The 23861-nt window shown below is 38.1% G+C and overlaps 2 protein-coding genes across 6 annotated transcripts in view; one reads left to right on the top strand and one right to left on the bottom strand.

Moving 5' to 3' along the window:
* The window catches only part of LOC127660143 (stanniocalcin-2-like), a 264689-nt gene that overhangs the window by 106725 nt on the left and 134103 nt on the right, over positions 1–23861 (top strand). The gene's annotated exons all lie outside the window — the stretch shown is intronic.
* LOC127660140 (protein FAM13B-like) overlaps positions 1–23861 on the bottom strand; it is a 58908-nt gene that overhangs the window by 26777 nt on the left and 8270 nt on the right. For all 5 annotated transcript variants that reach the window (XM_052150231.1, XM_052150234.1, XM_052150235.1 and 2 more), the window contains exons 2-7: positions 19329–19487; positions 18598–18778; positions 16064–16276; positions 12103–12280; positions 11538–11685; positions 2419–2534 (exon numbers count right to left, since the gene is read on the bottom strand). In XM_052150231.1, coding sequence (XP_052006191.1) covers positions 2419–2534; positions 11538–11685; positions 12103–12280; positions 16064–16276; positions 18598–18748 — 806 coding nt within the window. In that variant the 5' untranslated portion in view covers positions 18749–18778; positions 19329–19487. The remainder of the gene's footprint in view (positions 1–2418; positions 2535–11537; positions 11686–12102; positions 12281–16063; positions 16277–18597; positions 18779–19328; positions 19488–23861) is intronic.

Genomic DNA, 23861 nt, shown 5'->3' with positions numbered 1-23861 from the left:
TTTTCCATAGCTGGTGAAGGATATGTTTCAGGGCTTATATTTTGCTATATGTGCAACACCATTTAAGTTTCCACAGTGGAGGCAAGTAAAATAACTGCTCCAAGAATCCAGCGTAAACAAGTCCTGCTGTTCATTCTCAATACAACATTAAAAACTGCATATTATTCTTTATAAACTCCCATGCTTTCATTTTAACTCATTTTAATTCCAAGAATATGGGGCCATAAATCCACTGAGGATTTAATATAAATGCAGAAACAAAACATAATAACGGTATATAACTAGACTTAAACTTAAAACACTGCCTAAACAATAGTGAGGTATTTATAGCATATTGTTCTGGGTAAATTGCATTAAAGTTAATAATTGCCCGCCTGCTATCCTGACAGAGCTAGAATGCAACTAGATTTTCTTGTAACATAACATACACAAGCCATAAAATGCCATCTGTAACTGCTGTGAATGGCAGGACATTAGAGGTTGTCACACAGCATCAAAAAAATAACAGTGCTCCTGCATACCTCTGTCGTGACACAGCCTATGTCAAGTTTGGTTTACATTTAAACGCTATTTTGGCCTTAAGTCTATTAACAAAATAGGTGCACATTTAACTTTAAATAGGGCTGACCTAGACAGCATCATAGGTGTACTCCTGCAGGAAAGGCTTTTCCAGAAAAGTAGGCAGTAACATTATGCGGACATCTAAGGCCATGTCCACACTAAACATAATTTTGTTTGTAAATGGATTGATTTTGCTAAATTTATGTCTCTCATCCAAAATGGAACAGAGTTGCCTCCACCAAAAATGGAGAGTTTAGAAAAGGCTCTCCATTACCACATACTTATGACGTTAGGAAACTATGAAATCAGAGTTTTCAAATGAAAATGGATTAATGAGGATATGGCAGATACCTCTGCCAAATTCTAAGACAGCATTTCAAGCATCCATGACAGAGAAGGCAATCTTAATATGCATTGTGACAAGCACAGTGGAAAAAACAAAACAACAACAAAGTTGGTAATAGCATAGCATTAGCAATCAGCTATAGCAGTCCTTTGGCACAGCATTCATGCACATCTCACCATGTGCCCCACCGAGATTGAGAACCAAACATTATAGCGATCATGAGGAGGTTACTCCATGTGACTCTACCCTCTCTAGGAATTGGGTCAATTTGGTTGTTTAGGAGACCTGGCTGAAGTCACTCAGCACGCCACTGGATTTGAACACATGACTCCAGGGGTGGTAGTCATGCTCAATACACGCTGAGCTACCTAGGCCCCAGCTAAACCATTTATTAAAGCAGTGTCAGAATCTGAAGAATGATTCCTGAAAATACCTCTCTACAGCACCGTACAAATAAATCTGTGGATTATGCATAGTAACAGGAACATTACCCAAAGCAGAGGATTTTACGTCCAACAGTTAACAAGTGGCCACAGCGGTGTATTAAATGACTGAAAGTAAAGAATTAAAGAGAAGAAACTTCTTCTGTTGAAATCTGTACAAATATATCCTATTATATTTATCTATAAATTATTGTATTAGAATTAAGGCTAAACATTTTTTTTTTTCATCAGGTAGACGATTTAAAAAAAGATTGTCTCAAGAATTGCGATTTGTAACAGAATCAATAATTTACCCACCCCTATTAATCATACTCGCCACACCATAACTTGACATGTTTAAAATGTGAAGCATGTCTACAAAACAGCCACACATAAAAATGAGAGGGATTGTCTTTATATGGTTCTGAAGAACCAGCTTTAATGTGGCATCAAGGCCAAAAGGTGTGACATTTAGGACACTGGAATTTGAAGCTGCCCTCTGAACGTGTGTACCGATTAACTTCAGAGAGCAGGTGCAGAGGAACAAAAGCCAAGACAGATCATGGCTCAGATAGCTAATAGGTCGGTTATGGTCTAGACCTCAAAAGCTCAACCCAATTCCTATTCAAACAGGATATCGTCCTTTTAGCTCAGCTGGAATGCTTGGAATCAGAGAGGGTTTTTTTGATAGCGAAAACCAAACCAGCCATACCATGAACTCTGACTTGCTGGTTGTATGTTAACAGAATCAAATAAATCAGATCAAGAGTCAGTGAAACAATTGGAGAAACACAAACACACACACGGCCCCAATAAGTATTTGAATAGTATGAATTTCATTGCATAATGTAACAAACCTTTCTTTTTTTTTTTTTTTTTTTTAAGTATGCTTGTACTATATTGCTATAAAATAAATGCTGCTTGATTTTATATGATTGTTATCTATTTTAAATACATTCATAAATATTAAAATGTGGCTTCAGTGTCCAAATACTTGATGTGGCCATTGTATATGGCGATGCCTGAGATTGACCACAGTCTGGGTGAGGGCAGATTAAGGCTATGTTCTAAAACTGGGGCTGCTTTTACCTGGAGGACGGGGCGACATGGGCATGTTTGTGCGACAGTGAGGAAGGACCATCCTCGTCATCTCGCGGGAGCTCCTCGCAAGCCTCCAACTTTTCTTCCTCCAAGAGCTCTGTGATCTGAAGGAGACATGGGGAGAGATTTAAAAACTGATGGCAAGTTGCCATTACCTTGGCAGCATTTAATTCCACTCTGTGTAATTCATCATCAGTAATGCATTATTACACATAAACATTGTACGAACCAGTGAGATGCACACATTATGCAATGCTCTACACCTACAGTGGGTACGGAAAGTATTTAGACCCCCTTAAATTTTTCGCTCTTTGTTATATTGCAGCCATTTGCTAAAATCATTTAAGTTCATTTTTTTCCCTCATTATTGTACACTCAGCACCCCATATTGATAGAAAAACACAAAATTGTTGACATTTTTGCACATTTATTAAAAAAGAAAAACTGAAATATCACATGGTCCTAAGTATTCAGACCCTTTGCTGTGACACTCATATATTTAACTCAGGTGCTGTCCATTTCTTCTGATCATCCTTGAGATGGTTCTACACCTTCAATTGAGTCCAGCTGTGTTTGATTATACTGATTGGACTTGATTAGGAAAGCCACACACCTGTCTATATAAGACCTTACAGCTCACAGTGCATGTCAGAGCAAATGAGAATCATGAGGTCAAAAGGAACTGCCTGAAGAGCTCAGAGACAGAATTGTGGCAAGGCACAGATCTGGCCAAGGATACAAATTCTGCTGACCTTAAGGTTCATAAGAGCACAGTGGCCTCCATAATCCTTAAATGGAAGACGTTTGGGACGACCAGAACCCTTCCTAGAGCTGGCCGTCTGCCAAACTGAGCTATCGGGGGAGAAGAGCCTTGGTGAGAGAGGTAAAGAAGAACCCAGAGATCACTGTGGCTGAGCTCCAGAGATGCAGTCGGGAGATGGGAGAAAGTTGTAGTAAGTCAACCATCACTGCAGCCATCCACCAGTCGGGGCTTTATGGCCCGACGGAAGCCTCTCCTCAGTGCAAGACACATGAAAGGCCGCATGGAATTTGCTAAAAAACACCTGAAGGACTCCAAGATGGTGATAAATAAGATTCTCTGGTCTGATGAGAACAAGATAGAACTTTTTGGGCTTAATTCTAAGCGGTTTGTGTGGAGAAAACCAGGCACTGCTCATCACCTGTCCAATACCGTCTCAACAGTGAAGCATGGCGGTGGGGGTGTTTTTCAGCTGTAGGGACAGGACGACTGGTTGCAATCAAGGGAAAGATGAATGCGGCCAAGTACAGGGATATCCTGGACGAAAACCTTCTCCAGAGTGCTCTGGACCTCAGACTGGGCCGAAGGTTCACCTTCCAACAAGACAATGACCCTAAGCACACCGCTAAAATAACGAAGGAGTGGCTTCACAACAACTCCGTGACTGTTCTTGAATGGCCCAGCCAGAGCCCTGACTTAAACCCAATTGAGCATCTCTGGAGAGACCTGAAAATGGCTGTCCACCAACGTTTACCATCCAACCTGACAGAACTGGAGAGGATCTGCAAGGAGGAATGGCAGAGGATACCCAAATCCAGATGTGAAAAACTTGTTGCATCTTTCCCAAAAAGACTCATGGCTGTATTAGATCAAAAGGGTGCTTCTACTAAATACTGAACAAAGGGTCTGAATACTTAGGACTAGGGATGCACCGAAATTTCGGCCGCCGAAAATGGCACTTTCGGCACTTTCGGTTTTCGGCCGAAAGAGAAAAAATGCCGAAAATATGAGCCGAAAATATATACCTCCTCGCCCCGCCCCTCAGTGCTCAGATTTCAATCTGGATCGATATAGCCCTTATCACAGCGCTACCAAACAAAGGCCGATCATGTCAGCGGTGTGGAAATTCTTCAAAGTTTCTGATAAGGACATAAAATTTGCGATCTGCAGTGTTTATTCAGCAGAACTTTCAAGATATATATATACAGAGTACAGCAAGAGATTCTACGGGAAAGTGTCACAACTAGCGCTGCTACAACACAACTTGAGACGTATCTAGCGGAACTACACCAGAAGCGACAATCCCCTTGACTACGGTCGCATAAACAAAGACCGCTTTCCTTTGCTTGCGCGGATTGCGCACAGGTATTTATCTGCCCAAGCACCAGCACAGAGAGTGAGAGACTGTTCAGTGCAGCATCTCATGTTCTTGATGAGCTTTCTGACAGGAGAGACTGTCAGAACGTTTAGCAACTTTTGTTCTTGAAGAGAAACCTGTCACTTGTACTTAAATAGAAAGCGGTCCAATATGATGTGAATAGCAATTACATTACACTTGTTCTTCACTTGAGGATACATCTGTCGTTTACAGTTGAGGTTGGATTTAGTTCAATTACTGCTGTTTTGCACTGTTGTTTTGCACAATCATTTTCACTTAAAGTGTATGCGTTTACATAAACAGAATAGAGCACTGATATATATATATATATATATATATATATATATATATATATATAGATCAGTGGAATAGAGGCCCTCTGCCATTCTGTGTTCTGCCTGTTGTTTTAATTAAAATTACTGTTGCATATTTAAACTTTTTGAAAGATGTTAGCTAAGTTCATTACTTGACTGTTGTTTTGCATATAATAGTTTTCTAAAACTTTACATTATTTGGATAATTGTTAATAAAATCTGTAAAATTAGATTTTTACAGAACTGAAAGAAGAATAATATTTAATATAGTTTTAATATATTTTTTGTCCAATTTTGGTGTGCTACTTTCAATAAAAGTGTGATTTATTTTATTGGTTTGTAGTTTTTCAATTCAGATTAATTAAATTCATGAAATTAATGAAAAAGTATAAAATTAGTACAATTACACACAAAATTTTTTTTTTTTTTTTTTTTTAAATAGGTAAAAATTTCGGTTTCGGTTTTCTGCCAAGTGCATCCTGGATTTTCGGTTTCGGTTTCGGCCCAGAATTTTCATTTCGGTGCATCCCTACTTAGGACCATGTGATATTTCAGTTTTTCTTTTTTAATAAATGTGCAAAAATGTCAACAATTCTGTGTTTTTCTGTCAATATGGGGTGCTGAGTGTACAATAATGAGGAAAAAAATGAACTTAAATGATTTTAGCAAATGGCTGCAATATAACAAAGAGTGAAAAATGTAAGGGGGTCTGAATATTTTCTGTACCCACTGTATATAGCTTGTCCACAGTAAGCCTGAATTTTGCCAACTTAACACGCCTGCATATGAGATCACACACACAAAAACTAGGTGCAACTAGTGACTCATGACATCACACATATATTGGTGATAACTACGGGAAGTTATGTAATTCTGCTTTATGCTGCATTGATCTTGATGTAACATGCTATTAAGCAGATACAAATTTATTTATTTTTTTTTAGCAATTTGTACCATATTTTTACAATAATTAATACATGGCAAAATAGTGTAACAGGAAAAGTAATATAAGTAAAATAATATAGATTATATATTACATAATATGAGGTAGTATAACTGCTGCATCTGACATTACATCTATTTAAGTCACATGACTTTTCACATATCTTTTGTTATGTTTCATGGGTGCATTTTTATATTTCAAACTGTGGTTTTTCTAAAAACACTGTCAAGCGGGCCTGCGTTACATAACACAAGCATCTACAGAGCATATGCAAATTAGGCCCCTGTTTTGTTAAAAATGTGCAAACAGTCATCCCACCAGTGGAATTCATTCAATCGGACATGCTACTCTGGGCTACACAGCCATGTGTAAATCCATCTTACAGTATTTCATTTCAGACAAACTTTGGCACCAACACTACTCCAAATGCATCTGCTGCAGTAGCGATGCCATGTTGCCATGGCAACCACTTCTTTCAGTGTCTGATTGGCCAAGTGTGGCTGCTGTTCCTTGTGAATGCTGATAGGAGTAATGTGTAGTGTGCAAAATGGCTGCTGAGGGTTTGGAGGATGACTGTATTTTCACACATCTCTATAAGCTTACAGTCATTTATCTTGAAGACACAGGAGTCCCAGACTTTTAAAACATCTTATTTCTGGATCATTTATACACAGGAAGGTCTGCAAAAAATATCAAAATTTGTCTCCTTTCATATTGCTTACAGAATATGGGGCATGACCACTATAAAAATCAAGCCGGAAGCAAATTGGTACTGGTCACATAATAGTGTAAACATACAGTTCAATTTGTTCATATTGTGTGTACTGTTGATTAAGACCTGCTATTGACTTGTTTCAGTGACATCACTTTTTCCTCACAGCGGTGACATTTGTGAACATTAGTGAGAGAAAGCAATGGCAGTGAAAAGAATAACACCCATGAATCGATATCAAAAAGAAACTCCAAACATTGCTTTTGATCCATACCAAGTCTCAGAATGTGTATACAGGTATGAAGTCAGCAGAAATATTTATTTCTTTTATTTAAATATATTTTATCTGCAAATCATCTCTGTAACCCGGCGAGTTTGGTGTGTGACCGGAGAGTACACACGCATAATTGTACATCACGTAAACATCTCTCATTCAGAAGTTACAAATCTTTTCTGGTCTTATTTGGTAACAATATTACAAAACATCTTTGATGATCCAGTCTGTATGTATTTAAGGGTTTGTTTTAGAGCAGCCGAAATGACGGTCAGCTAATGAAGAACACACAGAAAGCAACTGTGGTGAACACACCTATGCAAGTACACCTGAAGTTGAACTATTTTTGTGTTTTAATTATGTTGTTGTTCATTAAAAACTCTAATTTGAAGCATAGCTAATTTAAAAGTTAATTAGTTATTAAGTCTTCTAGCAAGTCAGTCCACTGGCAGCCATCTTTGGAATGCTGAAATCTAAAAAAATGGTTGGTCAAGATTACGATCAAAGAACATATTTGAAATCAACAGTAAAATATTTTCCGGTCTTGTATAGCTAATGAGCATATGCATTCTTGAGTTGATTGACAGGTGATGTCTGTATCTAAAAGGTGACTGGCTCTTTTACCTGTCATGCGGAACTTACATTCTACATCAGTTGACCGTTACAATTTCTCCCATTCATTTAAATAAAAGTGGCCTGTCTATGCTAAATAGTCTCTGGTTATATGTTCATTCACAAATATGTAGCCTAGTATTTAACATTTCAACCCGTTGTGTAAATATGGCTAATATGTTTACATTACAGTCTGGAAGCGTGACTGAATAAAGTCTGTGCTTTCTATTCTTATGATGTGTTGTTTATGGACTAACATTAGAGTATACACATTGAATATATACTGTATATTGATATAATAGTGCTTTTTTATTTATTACAATAACTTTAGTCAGTGTTTTATGAATTCAACATCATCCTATGTGCATTTCTAATTTAATTTATATGACTCGATTATGTTATAAATTTAATTGACATGAAATGACAATACGTGTTTGAAGAAATTAGCAAAAACCAACAGGTTTTTCATCGCTACTTGACTTGGGTGAAACAAAGCCATGTCACTTAAGATATAACTTTACTGAAAGAAACAAAACATTTTGTCTCTGGTAAGTAAACAGCAGAATCCCCTTATCAACCTTTTAAATAGAAACAAATGTTTTTCTGAATCTGGCAGCATCACACAGCAAAGCACACTGAAGGTCCTGGAGTTTTGGTTGCAAACATGGCGTTCATGCAGTGACGTCACATGAAACAGGTCAGTAGAGCATTCTAGAAAGTAGGCTTCCACCAGCATTTCCAATCACTCTCTAAGGCAGCACAAGAATGATAATGTTTATATATAATGCATCATATACATTTTTTATGAGCATAATTTCTTCTTTATTATGTGGCACCAGCTCTAAAAAAGCTCCCTGTCTTAGTAGGCACAAGATCATTTTATTCTGACCAAAATGACTTGAAATGGACATCATGCAATAATTACAATTTCTGAAATCTTGAGAAGGAACTTTCCAGGAGGAAGAATCATAATATGATCAGCACAACAAAATCTAGCAGCTGCGGTTTCTATCAGTCCAGTAGAAAAAAGTTGAAGATGGTTCTAAAGTCAATGACTGACCCAAACGTCCTTGCCTCTTCATGGGGGAATTCTGGTTTCAAAACATCAGTACAGTACAGAAACTGCAGCCAGGGTGGTGAACACAACCTCATGGGTTCCTCAGTGATGTTTTAATTCATCCAAAAAGCTGATGCACGCAGAAAATCAACTCTTGTTTGACCTCAAAGGTTTTGATAATGTTTGGTCTCCTATTTTTCCAACAACATCTGCATACAAATACCAACAGCAGGGAGCAGACTGAGACTCTAATTAGAGGCGCTCTTCATTAATTAGTTAAAAATGCAGTCAACCGTGCACATACATAAACCGAGAACACATCTCACACACTTGGAGCACAAGAAAAGTAGACTCCGCAACTTTGGAAAAATCTGCAGCCTTTGCAGTGTGACCTATTTTTTTTTTTTTGGGTGGAAACAGGAATTTAAAGAAGAAAAGGGCACAACCTTTTTACATTTGCTTTAGTTTGGATGAGAACACATGACTCCGTGATACTAGGGAGATTAAGGCATAGGAAGTTGCTATTCATAGTTTGTCATAATTAGTTGTTCTCCTTAGATGGGCAGGACACGGCCAGCAGGTTTCTGAACAGAAGACTATGTCATGGTTAACTAATCAGTGCCTTAAAGTGAGGGCAGGAATGACAGACAGGTATTACACCAACATAGCTTTCAGAATTCCTTTCTAAGAAAAACAATACAACTGGACAGTCAATTTGATATTTAGAGATGTTGTTCTGCAGTTTAAGCTTAAAACAAGAGTTTTACATTTTCTGAAATTAATATGAGTGGTGCTTGCCCATGCTAAATACGGCATATCTGGGCATTGCTATGGCTAAGGCGTTTTTAGCATGTTGCTATGCAGCTGCTAGGTGTTTCTGGGTGGTTGCTTAGTGGTCGAAGTAAAAAAAGGGCCCACTCTCAAGGAGTTTTAAAGACATTATAATATCACCATTATGTTTGCAACAAAACCTACAAAGCTCAACTTACTTCATTCAGGTGTAAAGTGAGCCATTCTTCACATCAAACCATCAACTCTTGTCTCTTCATCTCAAACGAGCCTTGAGTGAGACATATCATTGAAGTGTGGGAGAGTCTCCATGAGCTGGACACGCTGAGAAAGTATTCTGTGTGTGATTTATGCCCATATTAATTTCAGCATACGCAAGCTACTTATTCACTGGCCTACATCCAGATGGGTCACCCAGAAGGACTTACCGCCCACTGCGGGAATTTGTATAGTTTCAATCCGTGGCTTTGTGCACTACCCAAGCTGTCTCTTTCCAGTATAATGCAAGACCTTTTGAGTAGGGGGACTCCAAAACTTCAAGAATCTCGAAGATTAGTCTGTTCCAAAACCTAGTGAACTGCCTACCTATAGAGCTTTTTGAGGCACCATGGGCTTCCTCCTGATGTGAAGGCTGTTCCAAAAGGTAAGATATATTATTTGGGCCAAATTCAAAAGGCAATATCACATGCCTTTACATCGCATCCATCCAAGATGATGAACAGAGTTTAGATAATAAATATATGTAAAAAAAAAAAATTCAATACTGAACTGTACTCAATTGTTCAGTCTAATTAAAAATGTACTACTCTACGCAATATTTGAGTGTGCTTTGTTTTTTTTTTATGCACAGAGTATCAAATCAGTAGCATAGTAACATGCTAGCATCAGACTCCATTAGAATCAGGTTGGAGTCACATCTCTTGTGAGCTTCACACATGTAGCACTATTTTATACGGCATGCATGCCACAAAGAGTGGCTAATGTACAGCGCCCCAAATAAGTCACTTATGAGGTTACATGACACACATAAGGCAACACACAGCAAGGCAGCTCAATAGGTTATGGAACAGAGCTCATGTCTTTTAGTTAGTTTGGGATGTCTGTATAATTCTGATTGTTGTCCATTATGAAAATAACAAATCCCTGGAGAGAAGCACATGTGCCAGTACTAAACTTGTATCATTTGGTTTTGTAACTCGGGTTAGTATTTTTGTTTTTGTAATAATTATTACAAAAGGTCAGTTTCCTCTTTTTTGCCATTGTGACACAAGGGGCTGCAGGAGAAGTCACATGGAAAGAATGTATTGCTTATTATTGGCTATTTCCTGTGCATGTGAGAGAAGCAGATATGTTAAGTCTAAAACCAGGATTGTGGCCCAAATTCTTCCACAAAATTGTTTTTATGTGCTGGAACTGTGAAGGAGCAAAAATTGTGAGGTCCTTAAAAGGATGCAGAGTGTCATAAATATAAACAATCTTTGCTTTCATTGAAAATATTCACTATCAGTCCTATGGTGTGAGAGAATCTGCAGTCTGCGAACACTCTCAAAAACCTTTGGATGGATTTCAGTGCATTACATAACACTGCAGACATAACCTTCTAACGCTGCTTTTCTTTTCTCTGTGTTTAACATCTGCTTGTGAAAAGCACTGCCTCTGACTAGAACTGGGACGGGCGTTTCACATTTTAAATGCTTTAAACAAACATCAAAGCATAAGCATATAATCGCTTTACAAAACTCAAATCATAATATCTCCATTTGGTTTGGGCAAGAATTGCACAAGGCCCACAAAGCGAATAGCTTCCTACACTAATCCCAGTCATCTATTACATAAACATACAAATGCCTCCAAAGCAGCACCCTTAAATGTAGCCCAAACAAAAGGGTACACCAATAAGGAAAATTGAGGACAATACCAATATTTATCTCCTTTTTGTAATTAAAAATTCACCACACTGTAAAATTACAGAAAACAATTAACATTTTTGAAATGGCAACATTAAGAACAACAGATCTGTTGTCACTGTTGGTGTCATTCATAACAAGTGCTCTGCATGTGTAAATTCTTGCATGCAGCTATTTTAAATATCTGCCTTGAATTGAAGCATGATGGTCCATCTATATTCACAGGTTACAGGCAAACTAAATATCTAAAACTTTTGAAAGAATGTATCAGATTCTCTCAAAATCCTGTGAGAATAAGAATACGCAGCACTATTCTGATGACAGCATCATAAAATCAGAGGACAGAAAGTGTACTGTTCACCTGGTCATTAATGGAGCTGTAGTCGTTTGTGTTGGAGATGTCCTCCTCCTCTTCGGAGTCAAAGAACTCCTCCTGGTTCTCCAGCAGTTCTGCAAGGACACGGCTGATGGACTCCTGCTCTTTCAGATCTTCTACATCAGTGTCTAAACTGCAGTAAGCAGAGAAGAGGAATGGGTTAATAAACTGTACCAAGTACCATGTCACGACTAAACCTGCATGGAATATGCGCCAAAGGAATTCCATAAACTCTGCAGATTTCCAAAGAACTGGAACACCTGCCATTCAAACATTTCTACCACCCCTTGTGTGTTTATTTAATATTTTAAGTAATTGAATTATGCTTTCAGGCATCAAAATTGAAGTACTCTCAACTTCATTTAACACATTTACCATCACCTTAGTTATCAATTTAAAGACTTTCCACAGATTTTCCTCAATGATCAATGCAGAAAATGTGATTTTTTATTTTTTTTTTGTGTGCAGATTTTACAGTATTTTATTGGGATAAAATGACACATTTTAAGCAAGACAGATAATATAAATTGGTAGGACTTAAGTGTCTTACTGAAAAATGTCTGGCCCAAAGATTGCGGCGAGAGCTCCTATGCTCCAGCTCTCCTCCTGCAGAGAAGCAACACCGGACAGAAATCGACACAGGTAATGGAGCAAGCTGTAGTTGACCTGTGGCAGCTGCTGAAGGAAGTACTTCATGTTTCTTCCCAGCTCATCCTCACTGCTGTAGTCTAAAGGAGAGCAAACAATTCAGTGGTCAGAATGAGGAGAAAGTTCAGTGGGACGCACAGTTATAACTGCGATGCAGAGGTGGGAAGGCAGCGAACTGAATGATACAAAGTCATTAAAGAATGGGCATGCCTAAAGATGACACAATTTTAGTACTGCAAGCAAAAGATCCATAAAAAGTTGCAAGAACTTTCCAAAAAACTGACACGTTTATGAACAAAAAAATGAGTCCAAAATTAACACTCAGCAAGCGAGTTGACTTTGGTGAGTAAATAAGAGATACTCGCCAGGTGGCTGTTGCAAAATAATACTGGTCTGTCTAACTATCCGCTGTTTGATGCAAATATGTTACAGAAAAAAAAAAAAAAAAATGCAAATTTATTTTTGTGCAATATTTGTCATATTTTATACATTTTGTTAAAAGCTGGCAAGAAATTGTAAATGAGAATTTTTTTCTTAAGTAACTCGCCAGGTTTAATAAAGGTAAAAAGAAAGAAGAAAAAATGAATAGCTAGTATATATTTTTTCAATTTACCCGCCATTAGCAGGTGTGGCAAAGTATTCATTTTGGACACTGCACATTCAGCCAAGCACACATTACATGGCTTACAATCGGGTACTCTGTTACAAACAGTTTTTCGTTTTCTGCAGTTCTGCGGTGCACACTTAACCACTGACATGCAAACATGATGTTTAGAGGTAATTTAGTGGAGTTCTAATTTCTACAGTTTAAGTTAGAACTTTACATACACCTTAGCCAAATACATTTAAACTCAGTTTTTCACAATTCCTCACATTTAATCGTAGAAAATATTGGGTCTTAGGTCAGTTAGGATCACTACTTTATTTTAAGAATGTGAAATGTCAGTATAATAGTAGAGAGAATTATTTATTTCAGCTTTTATTTCTATCATCACATTCACAGTGGGTCAGCAGTTTACATACACTTTGTTAGTATTTGTTAGCTTTGCCTTTAAATTGTTTGTACTTGAGTCAAAATGTTTTGGGTAGCCTTTTACAAGGTTCTCACAATAAGCTGCTGGAATTTGTGTCCATTCCTCCTGACAGAACTGGTCTAAAATGATTTATTATTATAAATATAAGAAAATTATGTGGATATATTGAAGCAACATCTCAAGACATCAGCCAGAAAGTTAAAGCTCGTCGCAAATGGGTCTTCAGGTTGATATCAGATTGAGGTCAGGGCTTTGAGATGGCCACTCCGATAACTTGACTTAGTAGTCCTTAAGCCATTTTGCCACAACTTTGGATTTATGCTTGGGGTCATTGTCCATTTGGAAGACCCATTTGCAACCAAGCTTTAACTTTCTGGCTGATATCTTGAGATGTTGCTTCAATATATCAACATCATTTTCCTTCCTCATGATTCCATCCATTTTGTGAAGTGCACCAATCCCTCCAGCAGCAAAGCACCCCCACAACATAATGCTGCCACCCCATACTACACAGTTGGGATGGTGTTCTTTGGCTTGCAAAATATTTAAAAATAATTTCCCTCTAAAATAATGATGTAATTATGGCCAAACAGTTCGATTTTTGTTTCATCAGACCAGAGGACATTTCTCCAAAAAGTACCATAATTTCCGGACTATTGAGCGCACCTGAATATAAGCCGCACCCACTGAATTTTAAAAAAAATATTATTTTGAACATAAATAAGCCGCACCTTTCTATAAGCCGCAGGTGCCAACCGGTACATTGAAACAAATGAACTTTACACAGGCTTTAACTAAACACGGCTTGTAACAAACATAAATAAGATTTAACGAAACACGGTGTGGCAGCGGGGGCGTGGTTAAGTGCCCGTCCGGGAGAGAAAAGCAGTAAGGGCGCTTACATCAAGTGCTGAAAACTGTCACACTTTCCCAAGAAGGACACGTGAAGCAGGGCAATTGACGTTCCAGGTAAGGCTTTTAATGGCCACAGCAATGTTTACAATCAATTTTATAAAGTTTCTCAATTCTTGGTCTTCTATGCGCCAACACTAGACTGACGTGTGTCTGTCTGTCACTCACTCTCTCTCTCACTCACTCACACTCTCTCTGCTGCCTTTTTATGCCGCTCTCCCACACTGACATTAGCCAGGTGTAAAGCCTTACGCTTTCTCCGACGGCTGACCACGCCCGCATGGCTTGTAAAAAAATAAAAATTAGCAGTAAACAGTAGCCTAGCAAGAAAGTCATGGTCACTACTTCCTCCCTTGTGCACATGAAACCACTAAGTCATCTCCTCGTGTCAGGTTGAATAGCTCACCTTGTTGTCTTTGCACTGAGTCAATTCCTCCGCTGTTCCACGTCTCCGCAGCTGCTCTATTTCCTTTTCCAACAGCCAAATCAATCGCTTTCAACTTGAAAGCTGCATCATATGCATTTCTCCGTGTCTTGTGGGTGACAAAATGACTACCGTAATCAGAATGATGGGAAGTTTGAGCGCGCTCGATTTAATCTAGACAGTAAACAAAAAAGTTGTTTGACCTTAACCCGTTCGGCAATTTCATTGGTCTAATGAAAGCTTCATGCCGACAAAAAACTGAGCATGTCACAGAATGTTTTTTTTTTTTTTTTATAAAATTTGAAAGCGGGAAAAATCCATATATTAGCCACATCGTTGTTTAAGCCGCGACGTTCAAAGCGTGGGAAAAAAGTTGCGGCTTATAGTCCGGAAATTACGGTAAGTTCTTTGTCCTCATGTGCACTTGCTGTAGTCTGGCTTTTTTATGGCGATTTTGGAGCAGTGGCTTCTTCCTTGCTGAGCAGCCTTCACGTTATGTCACTATAGTACAAGTTTCACTGTAGATATAGATACTTTGTCTACCGGTTTCCTCTTCACAATGTCCTTTGCTGTTGTTCTGGGATTGATTTGCACTTTTCACACCAAACAATGTTTGAAGTTAGGCCTTAAAATACATCCACAGGTATACCTCCAATTCAGTACACCTCTGATCAGAATCTGATTGTCTAATTGTCTAAAGGGTTGACATAATTTTCTGGAATTTTCCAGGATGCTTAAAGGCACAGTTAACTTAGTGTATGTAAACTTCTGACCCACTGGAATGGTGATATAGTCAATTAAAAGTGAAACAATCAGTCTGTAAACAATTGTTGGAAATATTACTTGTGTCATGCACTAAGTAGATGTCCTAAACGACTTGCCAAAACTATCATTTGCTAATATTAAATCTGTGGAGTGGTTAAAAAAAAAAAAACTTCTGACTTCAACTGTATGTCACTGTATGTTGATGAAGAATTTCATGAAGTTGTTGTGCATGTTCATGCATTTGCTTTTGAAAATGTTCTGCTCATATGGGTATTTCCCATAAAATCTGTATGTAACCGGCAAAGTTTAAACTATTTTTTTAGGGGTGATCCACTACTGTAGCACTATGAGCCCAATGTCTGAATGTGATTGAAGTGAACAAATCTCAAAACAATTTGGACACCGTTTCAGCTGTCTTTAGCATCCTCCCATTTCAAACAGATTGCCCATAACGCATCTTAAAATTACAATAATGAAATTCATTCACAAACTCTCCCACAGTTTATTTGCCATAATGTCAACAAACATGAATGAATTGCTCATGCCTGTATTTGCACTTATTTGGAAAGGGAAAAAAAAATAAATCTGAGACTTCTCATCACCAATTCAAAATATCAAAGGACACGAGCTTGAGTCATGTAGTGTACTAGGTTTTAGGCTATATGAGATGAGGTGAACTGCTAGGATAATTGACTGCCAGATAAGAGCTGCGTGAAAACTTAAATCACCCTGATAGAGCTGCAGTATTTGTGCCTGTAAGCCTGCAGGGATGATTGGCTCTGGGAGCTCCTGCAGGAAGAGGCGTAGCAGGCTGACGGCAGAGGCCAGGTCGGCCTCCTTCTCCAGATCCACTTCCACACCACTGTCGTAGCGCTGCCTGAGCCATTCCACGCGTTCTGCGTTGCCGTTCACAAAAAACAGACCCTCCAGGTTCAGCCCTCCTACAGAACACATAAACAAACCTCACTAACAATGTGTGGCCTAGAAACATTTCAGAGAACAGAATCGAATCTAGTACCCAATGATGGTGCAGAGCAGCTGACTAAGCAGAGGAGTTGCAAGCTAAACTCTTAATCTCTTTAGTCAGATCTGTTAGTATGATAACATCGGCTACACTCACTCAGTCTACTGTCTTTGAACTATTGAAAACAACATTTTGAATTTTTTTTTTATAATAATAATAATAATAATAATAATAATAATAATAATAATAATAATTCACAGCTGACTTCCCATTAAAAATCTTGATTAAAATACTTGAAAAACAAACACGCTTCCTACTGATGGTATGAACTGCATATTTTTGCATGAGCAGATCAGCAAATGTTGGCAAATCAGCACTAGTTGGTCTGTCTCAGTTCCCGTCCCTGGTGTTCAGTGTGTTTTGCATAAGACCTCTCCAATGCAGGAGGGGAAGCCGCCATATCGCTCACTGTTATGTCTAAATTAGCCTCAGTACAAAAACATCTTTCCATATTAAACAGCAAAGGAGACGTGCCAGTGAGCAGAACTCACAGAGGAAGAGCTGGTGTTTGGAGATGTCAATGGCAGCTAAACCCCTTTCAAGGACTTAATTTTTTGGCAGAGCTGTTTTCAACATCCTGCTCTTGCTGGAGTTTAGACATTGGGCTGCAGTCATGGCATCTTTTTAAAGGGTAGGCAGGGGAATACAAATATTGTAACTGGCTGCTTGGTGTGCTAGTAAGAAGTTCAGCAATTGCCAATACCACTAACTGAAAAGAATTAAAAGAATAAATAATCAAGTGCTTAGCATTTATGAATCTATATGTGGCAGTTAATTATTAGGTGAGCGACTCACTATAATAATACATTGTCATTACAAAAGCCTCAGAATGATAAATGTTCCGCTTTTCAGCTTTTAATTCACATACTTTTGTAAAGTTATGGGAGGTCTCGCCCGTACAGTAAGATAGCATTATCAGATGAAAAGGCTTTAATCTGCAATCTCTAGTTGGTTGAGAAATATAAAATAAAGAATATAAACGCTTTTGTAATAGCTGTAAAGATAAGTTTACTTTTCCCAACCCATTCCTTGATAAAATGCTATTTTTATCATCTACAATTGCACAACCTTGCCACGAGTTTACACTGAGAAAGGTAAAATAGATGGTAAACAAATTAAATGACAGTTGTAAAGATAAGTTTACTAATTTCCCACCCAATCTTTATTAAAATGTTATTTTTTGATCAAGCATAATTGCACAACCTTGTCACAAGCTTAAATATTTTTACTTTTATTGGGTTTTGAGGTCATTAAAATGTAACATTTCCTCCGGTATCCTCAGGACATGATGTTTATGATGCATAAAAAAATGTCTTTTAAATCTGACCATGCTTTTAAAAGATTTATAACTTTTTAATAAAATTAAATGTGTCTGAGGGATATTATGGCTGACTTGAGAAAAATTGGTATCGTTGAAATCCCCACAACCTAAGGAATCCAGACACCAACCCCATGATTAGGACATACGGTTCATAAGTTACGGGCAAAAATAGCACTTCTTTACATCTTTTGAACCATAGGTGGCGCTGTCTCCTAACTTTGCATGTACCCTCAGATCGTGGTCCTGATTAAACATACTAAGTTTTGTTTTGATAGGCCAAACTGTTTCCGAAATACAGCCTCACATTCAGAATTACATCGACTTGGTTAACTTTGCACTGCCGTAACTTTTAAACAAAGGAGAAAATCAAAATTCTTTACTCAAAATTCTTAAAAAAATAAAAATGTTTAAATTTTTGTGCAGCTCGGTCTGGAGATAATTTTGAGCTATTGTTTGGACAAATCAGACAAAGTTGGAAGGAAATTAATCTTTTAAACCGTAAACATCATTATCCAAGATGGCATCTACTGTAATAGGTGGAATTATAATGTATGGGGGTTCATTTTAATTATCAAGATGAGAGTAATCAGACAAAAATTTATATTATTTCTAGGTCAAACAGTCCAAAATTAAATTTTTGGACTGGTGGTGGCGCTATGGAGTTTGTCCTAGAGATCCCAAATTTGCAATGGGGACTATTCATGACCACCTCTATCAGTGTGCCAAATTTCATAATTTTCCTAAGAACGGTTCTATGGGCTACCATAGACTCCCATTGGGAGGAAGAAGAAGCAGAGTAATAATAGTAATATTAACGGATACAATAGGGGCTACACACCTTCAGTGCTTGGCCCCTAAAACTTAAAAGAATGAATCATATCATCAGGGAATCAATTTCTCCAGCAGAAGTCACTCACCGTGCTCTTCAATGTACTCCACAATGCTCCTGACCAGCAAGGGGACCTCATGTCCTGGCTGCCCGCTGTGCTGCACCTCCTCCAGGGGGATCCCGAACACTCTGGCCGTGCTGAGGGAGTCGTTGAGGGAAATAGAGAGGCTCTTCCTCATCGCCTCCACAGCCTGGCTGCTTCAGTCCGTCTGCACAAAGAGACAGCAAAAACAAGTTCACGTCAGCTGACCGACTCGACACCTCCCTACAGAAACACGCTCTCATGGGTGGGACAGGAGCTCAAACGACAAACTCTGGAAAAAACACCCAAAACAAGCCAAAAATTGGAACGGGACCTCTTCCATCTTGGAAGCTGTGGGGGTTCTTACCATGCACGGGTACAGAGCTTACATAAGTGAAGCGATTGTCATGTTAAAAAGACCAGGACAGCCATCAGCCATTCAACATGTAAATTCCAATAAAAACAAACTCCCCGTCACAAACAACAACAATACTGTTATAGTCATCAGCTGCAGTGCACAAGCTGTTAATGTTGTAAAGGAAAAATCGGCGACTTGATCTGATTAGTGCGCAGCATGCTTAAAAATCCACATGATCATCAATTGAACTGTAAAGATAGCTGATGCTTTGATGACAACTTCCATCTGGTCTCACAAATCTTATTTGAATTTCATTTCATACAGCATAAAGTAGTAAGACATTTTGTGTGATGTTTTGGGTTGTCACTGCAGGACTCACCTTGTACTTCAAACACCAAGAAGTTAACTTTATTTCCTGCTACACTCACTAGTAGTAAACGAAATGGTCATCTATGGCTGCTTCAGGTTATGGCAGAAGATGAGCCTGTAGTTCCTCATTGACAGACCGCAAATCCTATTCAGGACAGTAGTGGTTAAGCTGCAGGAAAACACACAAAAAACAGCAGCCTCAGCAAATGCAATGCATTCAAAGCGACAATAATAACAACAACTCTTAACTATAATTAGTAGGGGCAAATTTACAAACCACTTATCCAGTAACTGGACATCTGCGGACAGAATAACATATATGATGACGTTTCAATCTCAACATTTCAATCTGTTGACTTGGAACATAAACATACCAATCTGCTCAGTGTGCAGCATATGGCATCACACGCAAAGCATTTCATATTAAATAGAATTTGAATCCATATAAGGTTCCCAATTATGTTACAGAAAGGCGTGACACTAAGGAATGTTAATAAAAGTGTTTCAAGAATGAAAAAAAAAAAACAGGGCTCCAGACTGCGACCATTGCCACCCCCAATGGTTGCAAATGAGACCAAAAACAAATGATTGCAACATCATTTAAAATCTAGTCACCATTGGTGACAGTCGGGATATGTGCCTTCATATGCGGGTTTGTCAGATATCATCTTGTGAGTTACTGAATACATCTTTAGAGCGCCAGTGTGTCTCGCAATGCTTTTCATTGCCATTGTCATATATAAAGCAAAAAACACTGCAAAACACAGCAGTGTGCTAGCCATGATGTCTGATTTGTGAACAAATGACTCTTTTTAAATGGGTCTTTAGAATGAATCACCCTAAAAGAGCTCATTTGAACTCAGTAGCTCAGGTTAGCACAATTCACACAATGAGGACTCATAGACATTACCGTTTTATCTTCTGTTAATACCTGATCTTCTTTAAAGCTGCTTTGAAACAAGCAATACAGGCGCTATACAATTAAAAATGACTTGACTTGAAATGTGCAAATGCTTGAACCTTCACAATGCAGGGGAACTGCGCTAAAAACACAAACCCATTATCCCTGCCACCCCCGCTCGTGAACACAGATCAGTGCATCGCAGTTCATTTGTAAGCACACACGGACCATGTTTATCAGTCTTTAAATCGCAGCCTTTGGCAGTTGAATCATCACATATGATCATATCTCCATTTTTATGTTATTTTGATTACTTATACAGCCCTGAGTGATTGTGAAATTAGCCTACTGATGCACTCTATGACACTTAATGGCCAAATAAAAGGCTCATTCAAATAATCATGATATTCACAATACTGTTGAAATTTTACATCGTCAGCAAAATCATAACGATTATATTGTGGGTATTCGATGTATGCCAAGCCCTGACTGAGATGTCTTTTTTCATTTTATTTTTTTTTATTTACAGATTACAAAAGAGCACCATGACAATTTCATAACTGCTTCCACTGTTAGCAAAGAGCACAGTATGCTCTAGAGAATAAAGGGTAGGCTGTATGCTGGAATGTTCTGCAGTTAAATATCTCAGCATCACCTTGGTGACATCCTGTTTGAAAAGCTTAGTTGTTTCACTCTGGTTACAATGCACTTGGTGTCAAATGGTGAATTTATAGATGCAGTCAACAAGCTAAGTCAGAGAGAATGGTATGCCTAGATACACAAAGAGCTGCTTCAAATATTCCAGAACATTCCAGGGGACAAGAGTGTTCTGTAGTCCTAAAAAGGAGCTTATCAGCCCAGAAAAATAATGCAGGCCAAATTTCAAATGTAAATGATTAATTAGCTAATAACTATAGGGAGGTGTTTAAAAAGCCCTTTAAAAAGATACACAATCAGGAGGAAGTCAAGGTCAGACAAATATCTGTAATTGAGGCAAAGTATGTGACTAATTATTGTAAGTTGTATCTGATAATAGGCCATTAGGGGTTTGTGTTGACAGCAATAATCCAAAATCTGATATTTCACTATGGAATTAGTATAACCCCTTTGATTCTTATTTAAGCAGTGCTTGCAAGGCAGCAGTTCTAAGTGTGTTTTATTTTTAGTTATTTTTTTTTTAAAACTTAATACTTTTAAAAATTTAAGAATCAAGTTTGAAAAGCTCCCTGTGACTTAAAATGAATGTAGGCTCTGCCATTCAAAATATGACTAGCAGTGATGTCATTGCAATAAGTGCATACCCAGTTGCAACTTGTCCTCTTTCTTTCAATTATTTGCACAATTGTGATCTTCCTTGCATTTACTACATCAATATCTGTATACACAAATACGGTGTTGCGTTGTGTTTGTTATAGGGCACACAAAGCAAAAAAGGTGTTGGACAGGTCTCAAAAGAATGGATGAGCCAGATTAGTAACAGTTTTGAAACCTCTGATATACAATAGATTGAATTAGGGATGCACGGATACCACTTTTTCCTCTTCCGATTTCCTTTTTATGTTTCAACTTGTATCTGGACTTTAAAGGAAAGGATCTCTTTTTTGTTCAATTTAAGACATCAGTCCAATTTTCATTCACACGGTTATTTTTTGGAACCCATTCAACTTAAATATTGTTATAAATTGTAAACAAGTATTAATGTTGACATTAATAATAATAAATTGTTATTAATATAATTATTTACTTTTAATTTTAGTTTTAAATACAACAGTAATATATTTAAATCATGCACTTTTTAAACCCTCACACTTTTATTTTGACATTCTAAACTCTCCAGGAAGTCCTGTATGTGTCTGTTTGTAGGTAAGTTCACGGTAGTTTAATTCACTTCTTTCTGGTAAAATGCACCTCTGGTGCCATTCTAAATGCATATTATAAGTGAACCGAACTATTGAGCATCTACATCGGAGATGCTGTTCTTGAGTAGCGCTCAAATATTGCGCACCGCTGTGAAGGCTAAAATAGCTGCGAGAGCATCACCACCCCGTGCGTGAGTTTATGTCAACAGAGCAGCACCATTCACTAATGCGCTGGCACTGCGCATTCTATATATTTTCCTTATTAAACACAGCCTTTTGTGATTCACAGAGCACGTCATCAAGTGGCTTTGAATAAAACGCACGAGTCATACAAACTGCTTTAAATGGTGTTTTTATGGTTCTTTTATGTAATTTTTGGAGCTTGACAGTAATGAACATGACTAACACACAGTATAGGATTTGGATTGGACTCCTCGGACCGATACCCGATCCGTCGAAAAGCTTTAGTATCGGAGCCGATACCAATCCAGGTATCGGATTGGTCCATCCCTAGATTGAATGCAAGAACAGAAATCATGGAAACTGAAACAAGAACAGGACAAAACAAACAAAACAAAACCCCCAAGGCACTTTTTATGCAAGAAAGTGCATGAGGCACATCACAGGACATAACATACTAGGATATACTAGGAGATTTTCCCAAGTTGTGTAGAAATGGGTTGAGAGGGGACATGTGACTTCAAAGAAGCCTGATCAAAGATCTCTGATTCAAAAGTGAATAAATAAAGCAAAAGGACAGGCCTAAATTATTCATAAACAACCAGCTGGCCACAAAACTGATGAATCTCAACACTTAAAAGAACAACTTGAGCTTGTCTTTGACATTCACATTATTGATTAGGAGTCTCCTACTCAGCTCTGTGGCAGATGGAAATTTCCAAATGGTTACACTAAACCACTTAATGTTCAAGGCATGAAGCAAAATGCCAGTCTAGCAGTGTGGCAGTCCTTAGCAACACAGAAAGCAGCTCTTATTATTAGGATGAAAACAAGAGAACCTGCAAATTTAGCTAATCAGCTGTTGAGAATGAACTGAAGGGACCTCGAGAAAGAGCAAGAGCCCAGATTAACTGCTTAAGAAAACAAGTTCATAAAGCCTACATCTATCTTTGTGTGTGACCTAAAAGACTAGTGTATATAATGACATGGAGATAATCAATAATATATGCTACAGTGCAGGGCTCCAGACTGACTAAAACAGTCGCAAATGTGACCAAAATTATTTGCGACTATAATTTAAAATCTAGTCGCCATTGGCAACAGTCGGGTCGTGTGCGTTCATATATGGGTTCATCAGATATCTTGTGAGTTATCGAATACATCTTTAGAGCACCAGTGTGTCTCACAGCGCTTTTCGCCGTTCTGTTTCTGACGAGCTCAGTGCAGCGCACAAAACAAACCTAGCGCAAGAGAGTCGTGAACAAATAATTTATTTGAACCAGATCTTTTTCTTGAATCACCTAAAAAGAACTGAGGGTTTGAACTCAGGAGCTCAGGTTAACAATTTGAATCAGATTCAGTGATAGACTTACAGTCTCTTCAATGGTACGAATGATGTAAAGCTCAATAAAGCTCCTAGATCACATCTGATTTTCCACAACAACAAAGTTCTTTGTATACAGAATGTTCTTAAGACAGATACTGTATCAATGTTTTGTCTGCGGAATGATCCAAAGACACTTTAAACTGCAGCACATCCCATTGAAGAGATGGTAAGTCTATCCCTCGCAGCCTTATTGTCATTCCCATTAAAAATCAAAGA

The sequence above is a fragment of the Xyrauchen texanus genome, chromosome 19, assembly GCF_025860055.1.
Source record: "Xyrauchen texanus isolate HMW12.3.18 chromosome 19, RBS_HiC_50CHRs, whole genome shotgun sequence".
NCBI classification, from domain to species: Eukaryota; Metazoa; Chordata; class Actinopteri; order Cypriniformes; family Catostomidae; genus Xyrauchen; species Xyrauchen texanus.
The sequence above is the reverse complement of the archived record's forward strand: the minus strand, read 5'-3'. Positions and strand labels throughout refer to the sequence as shown.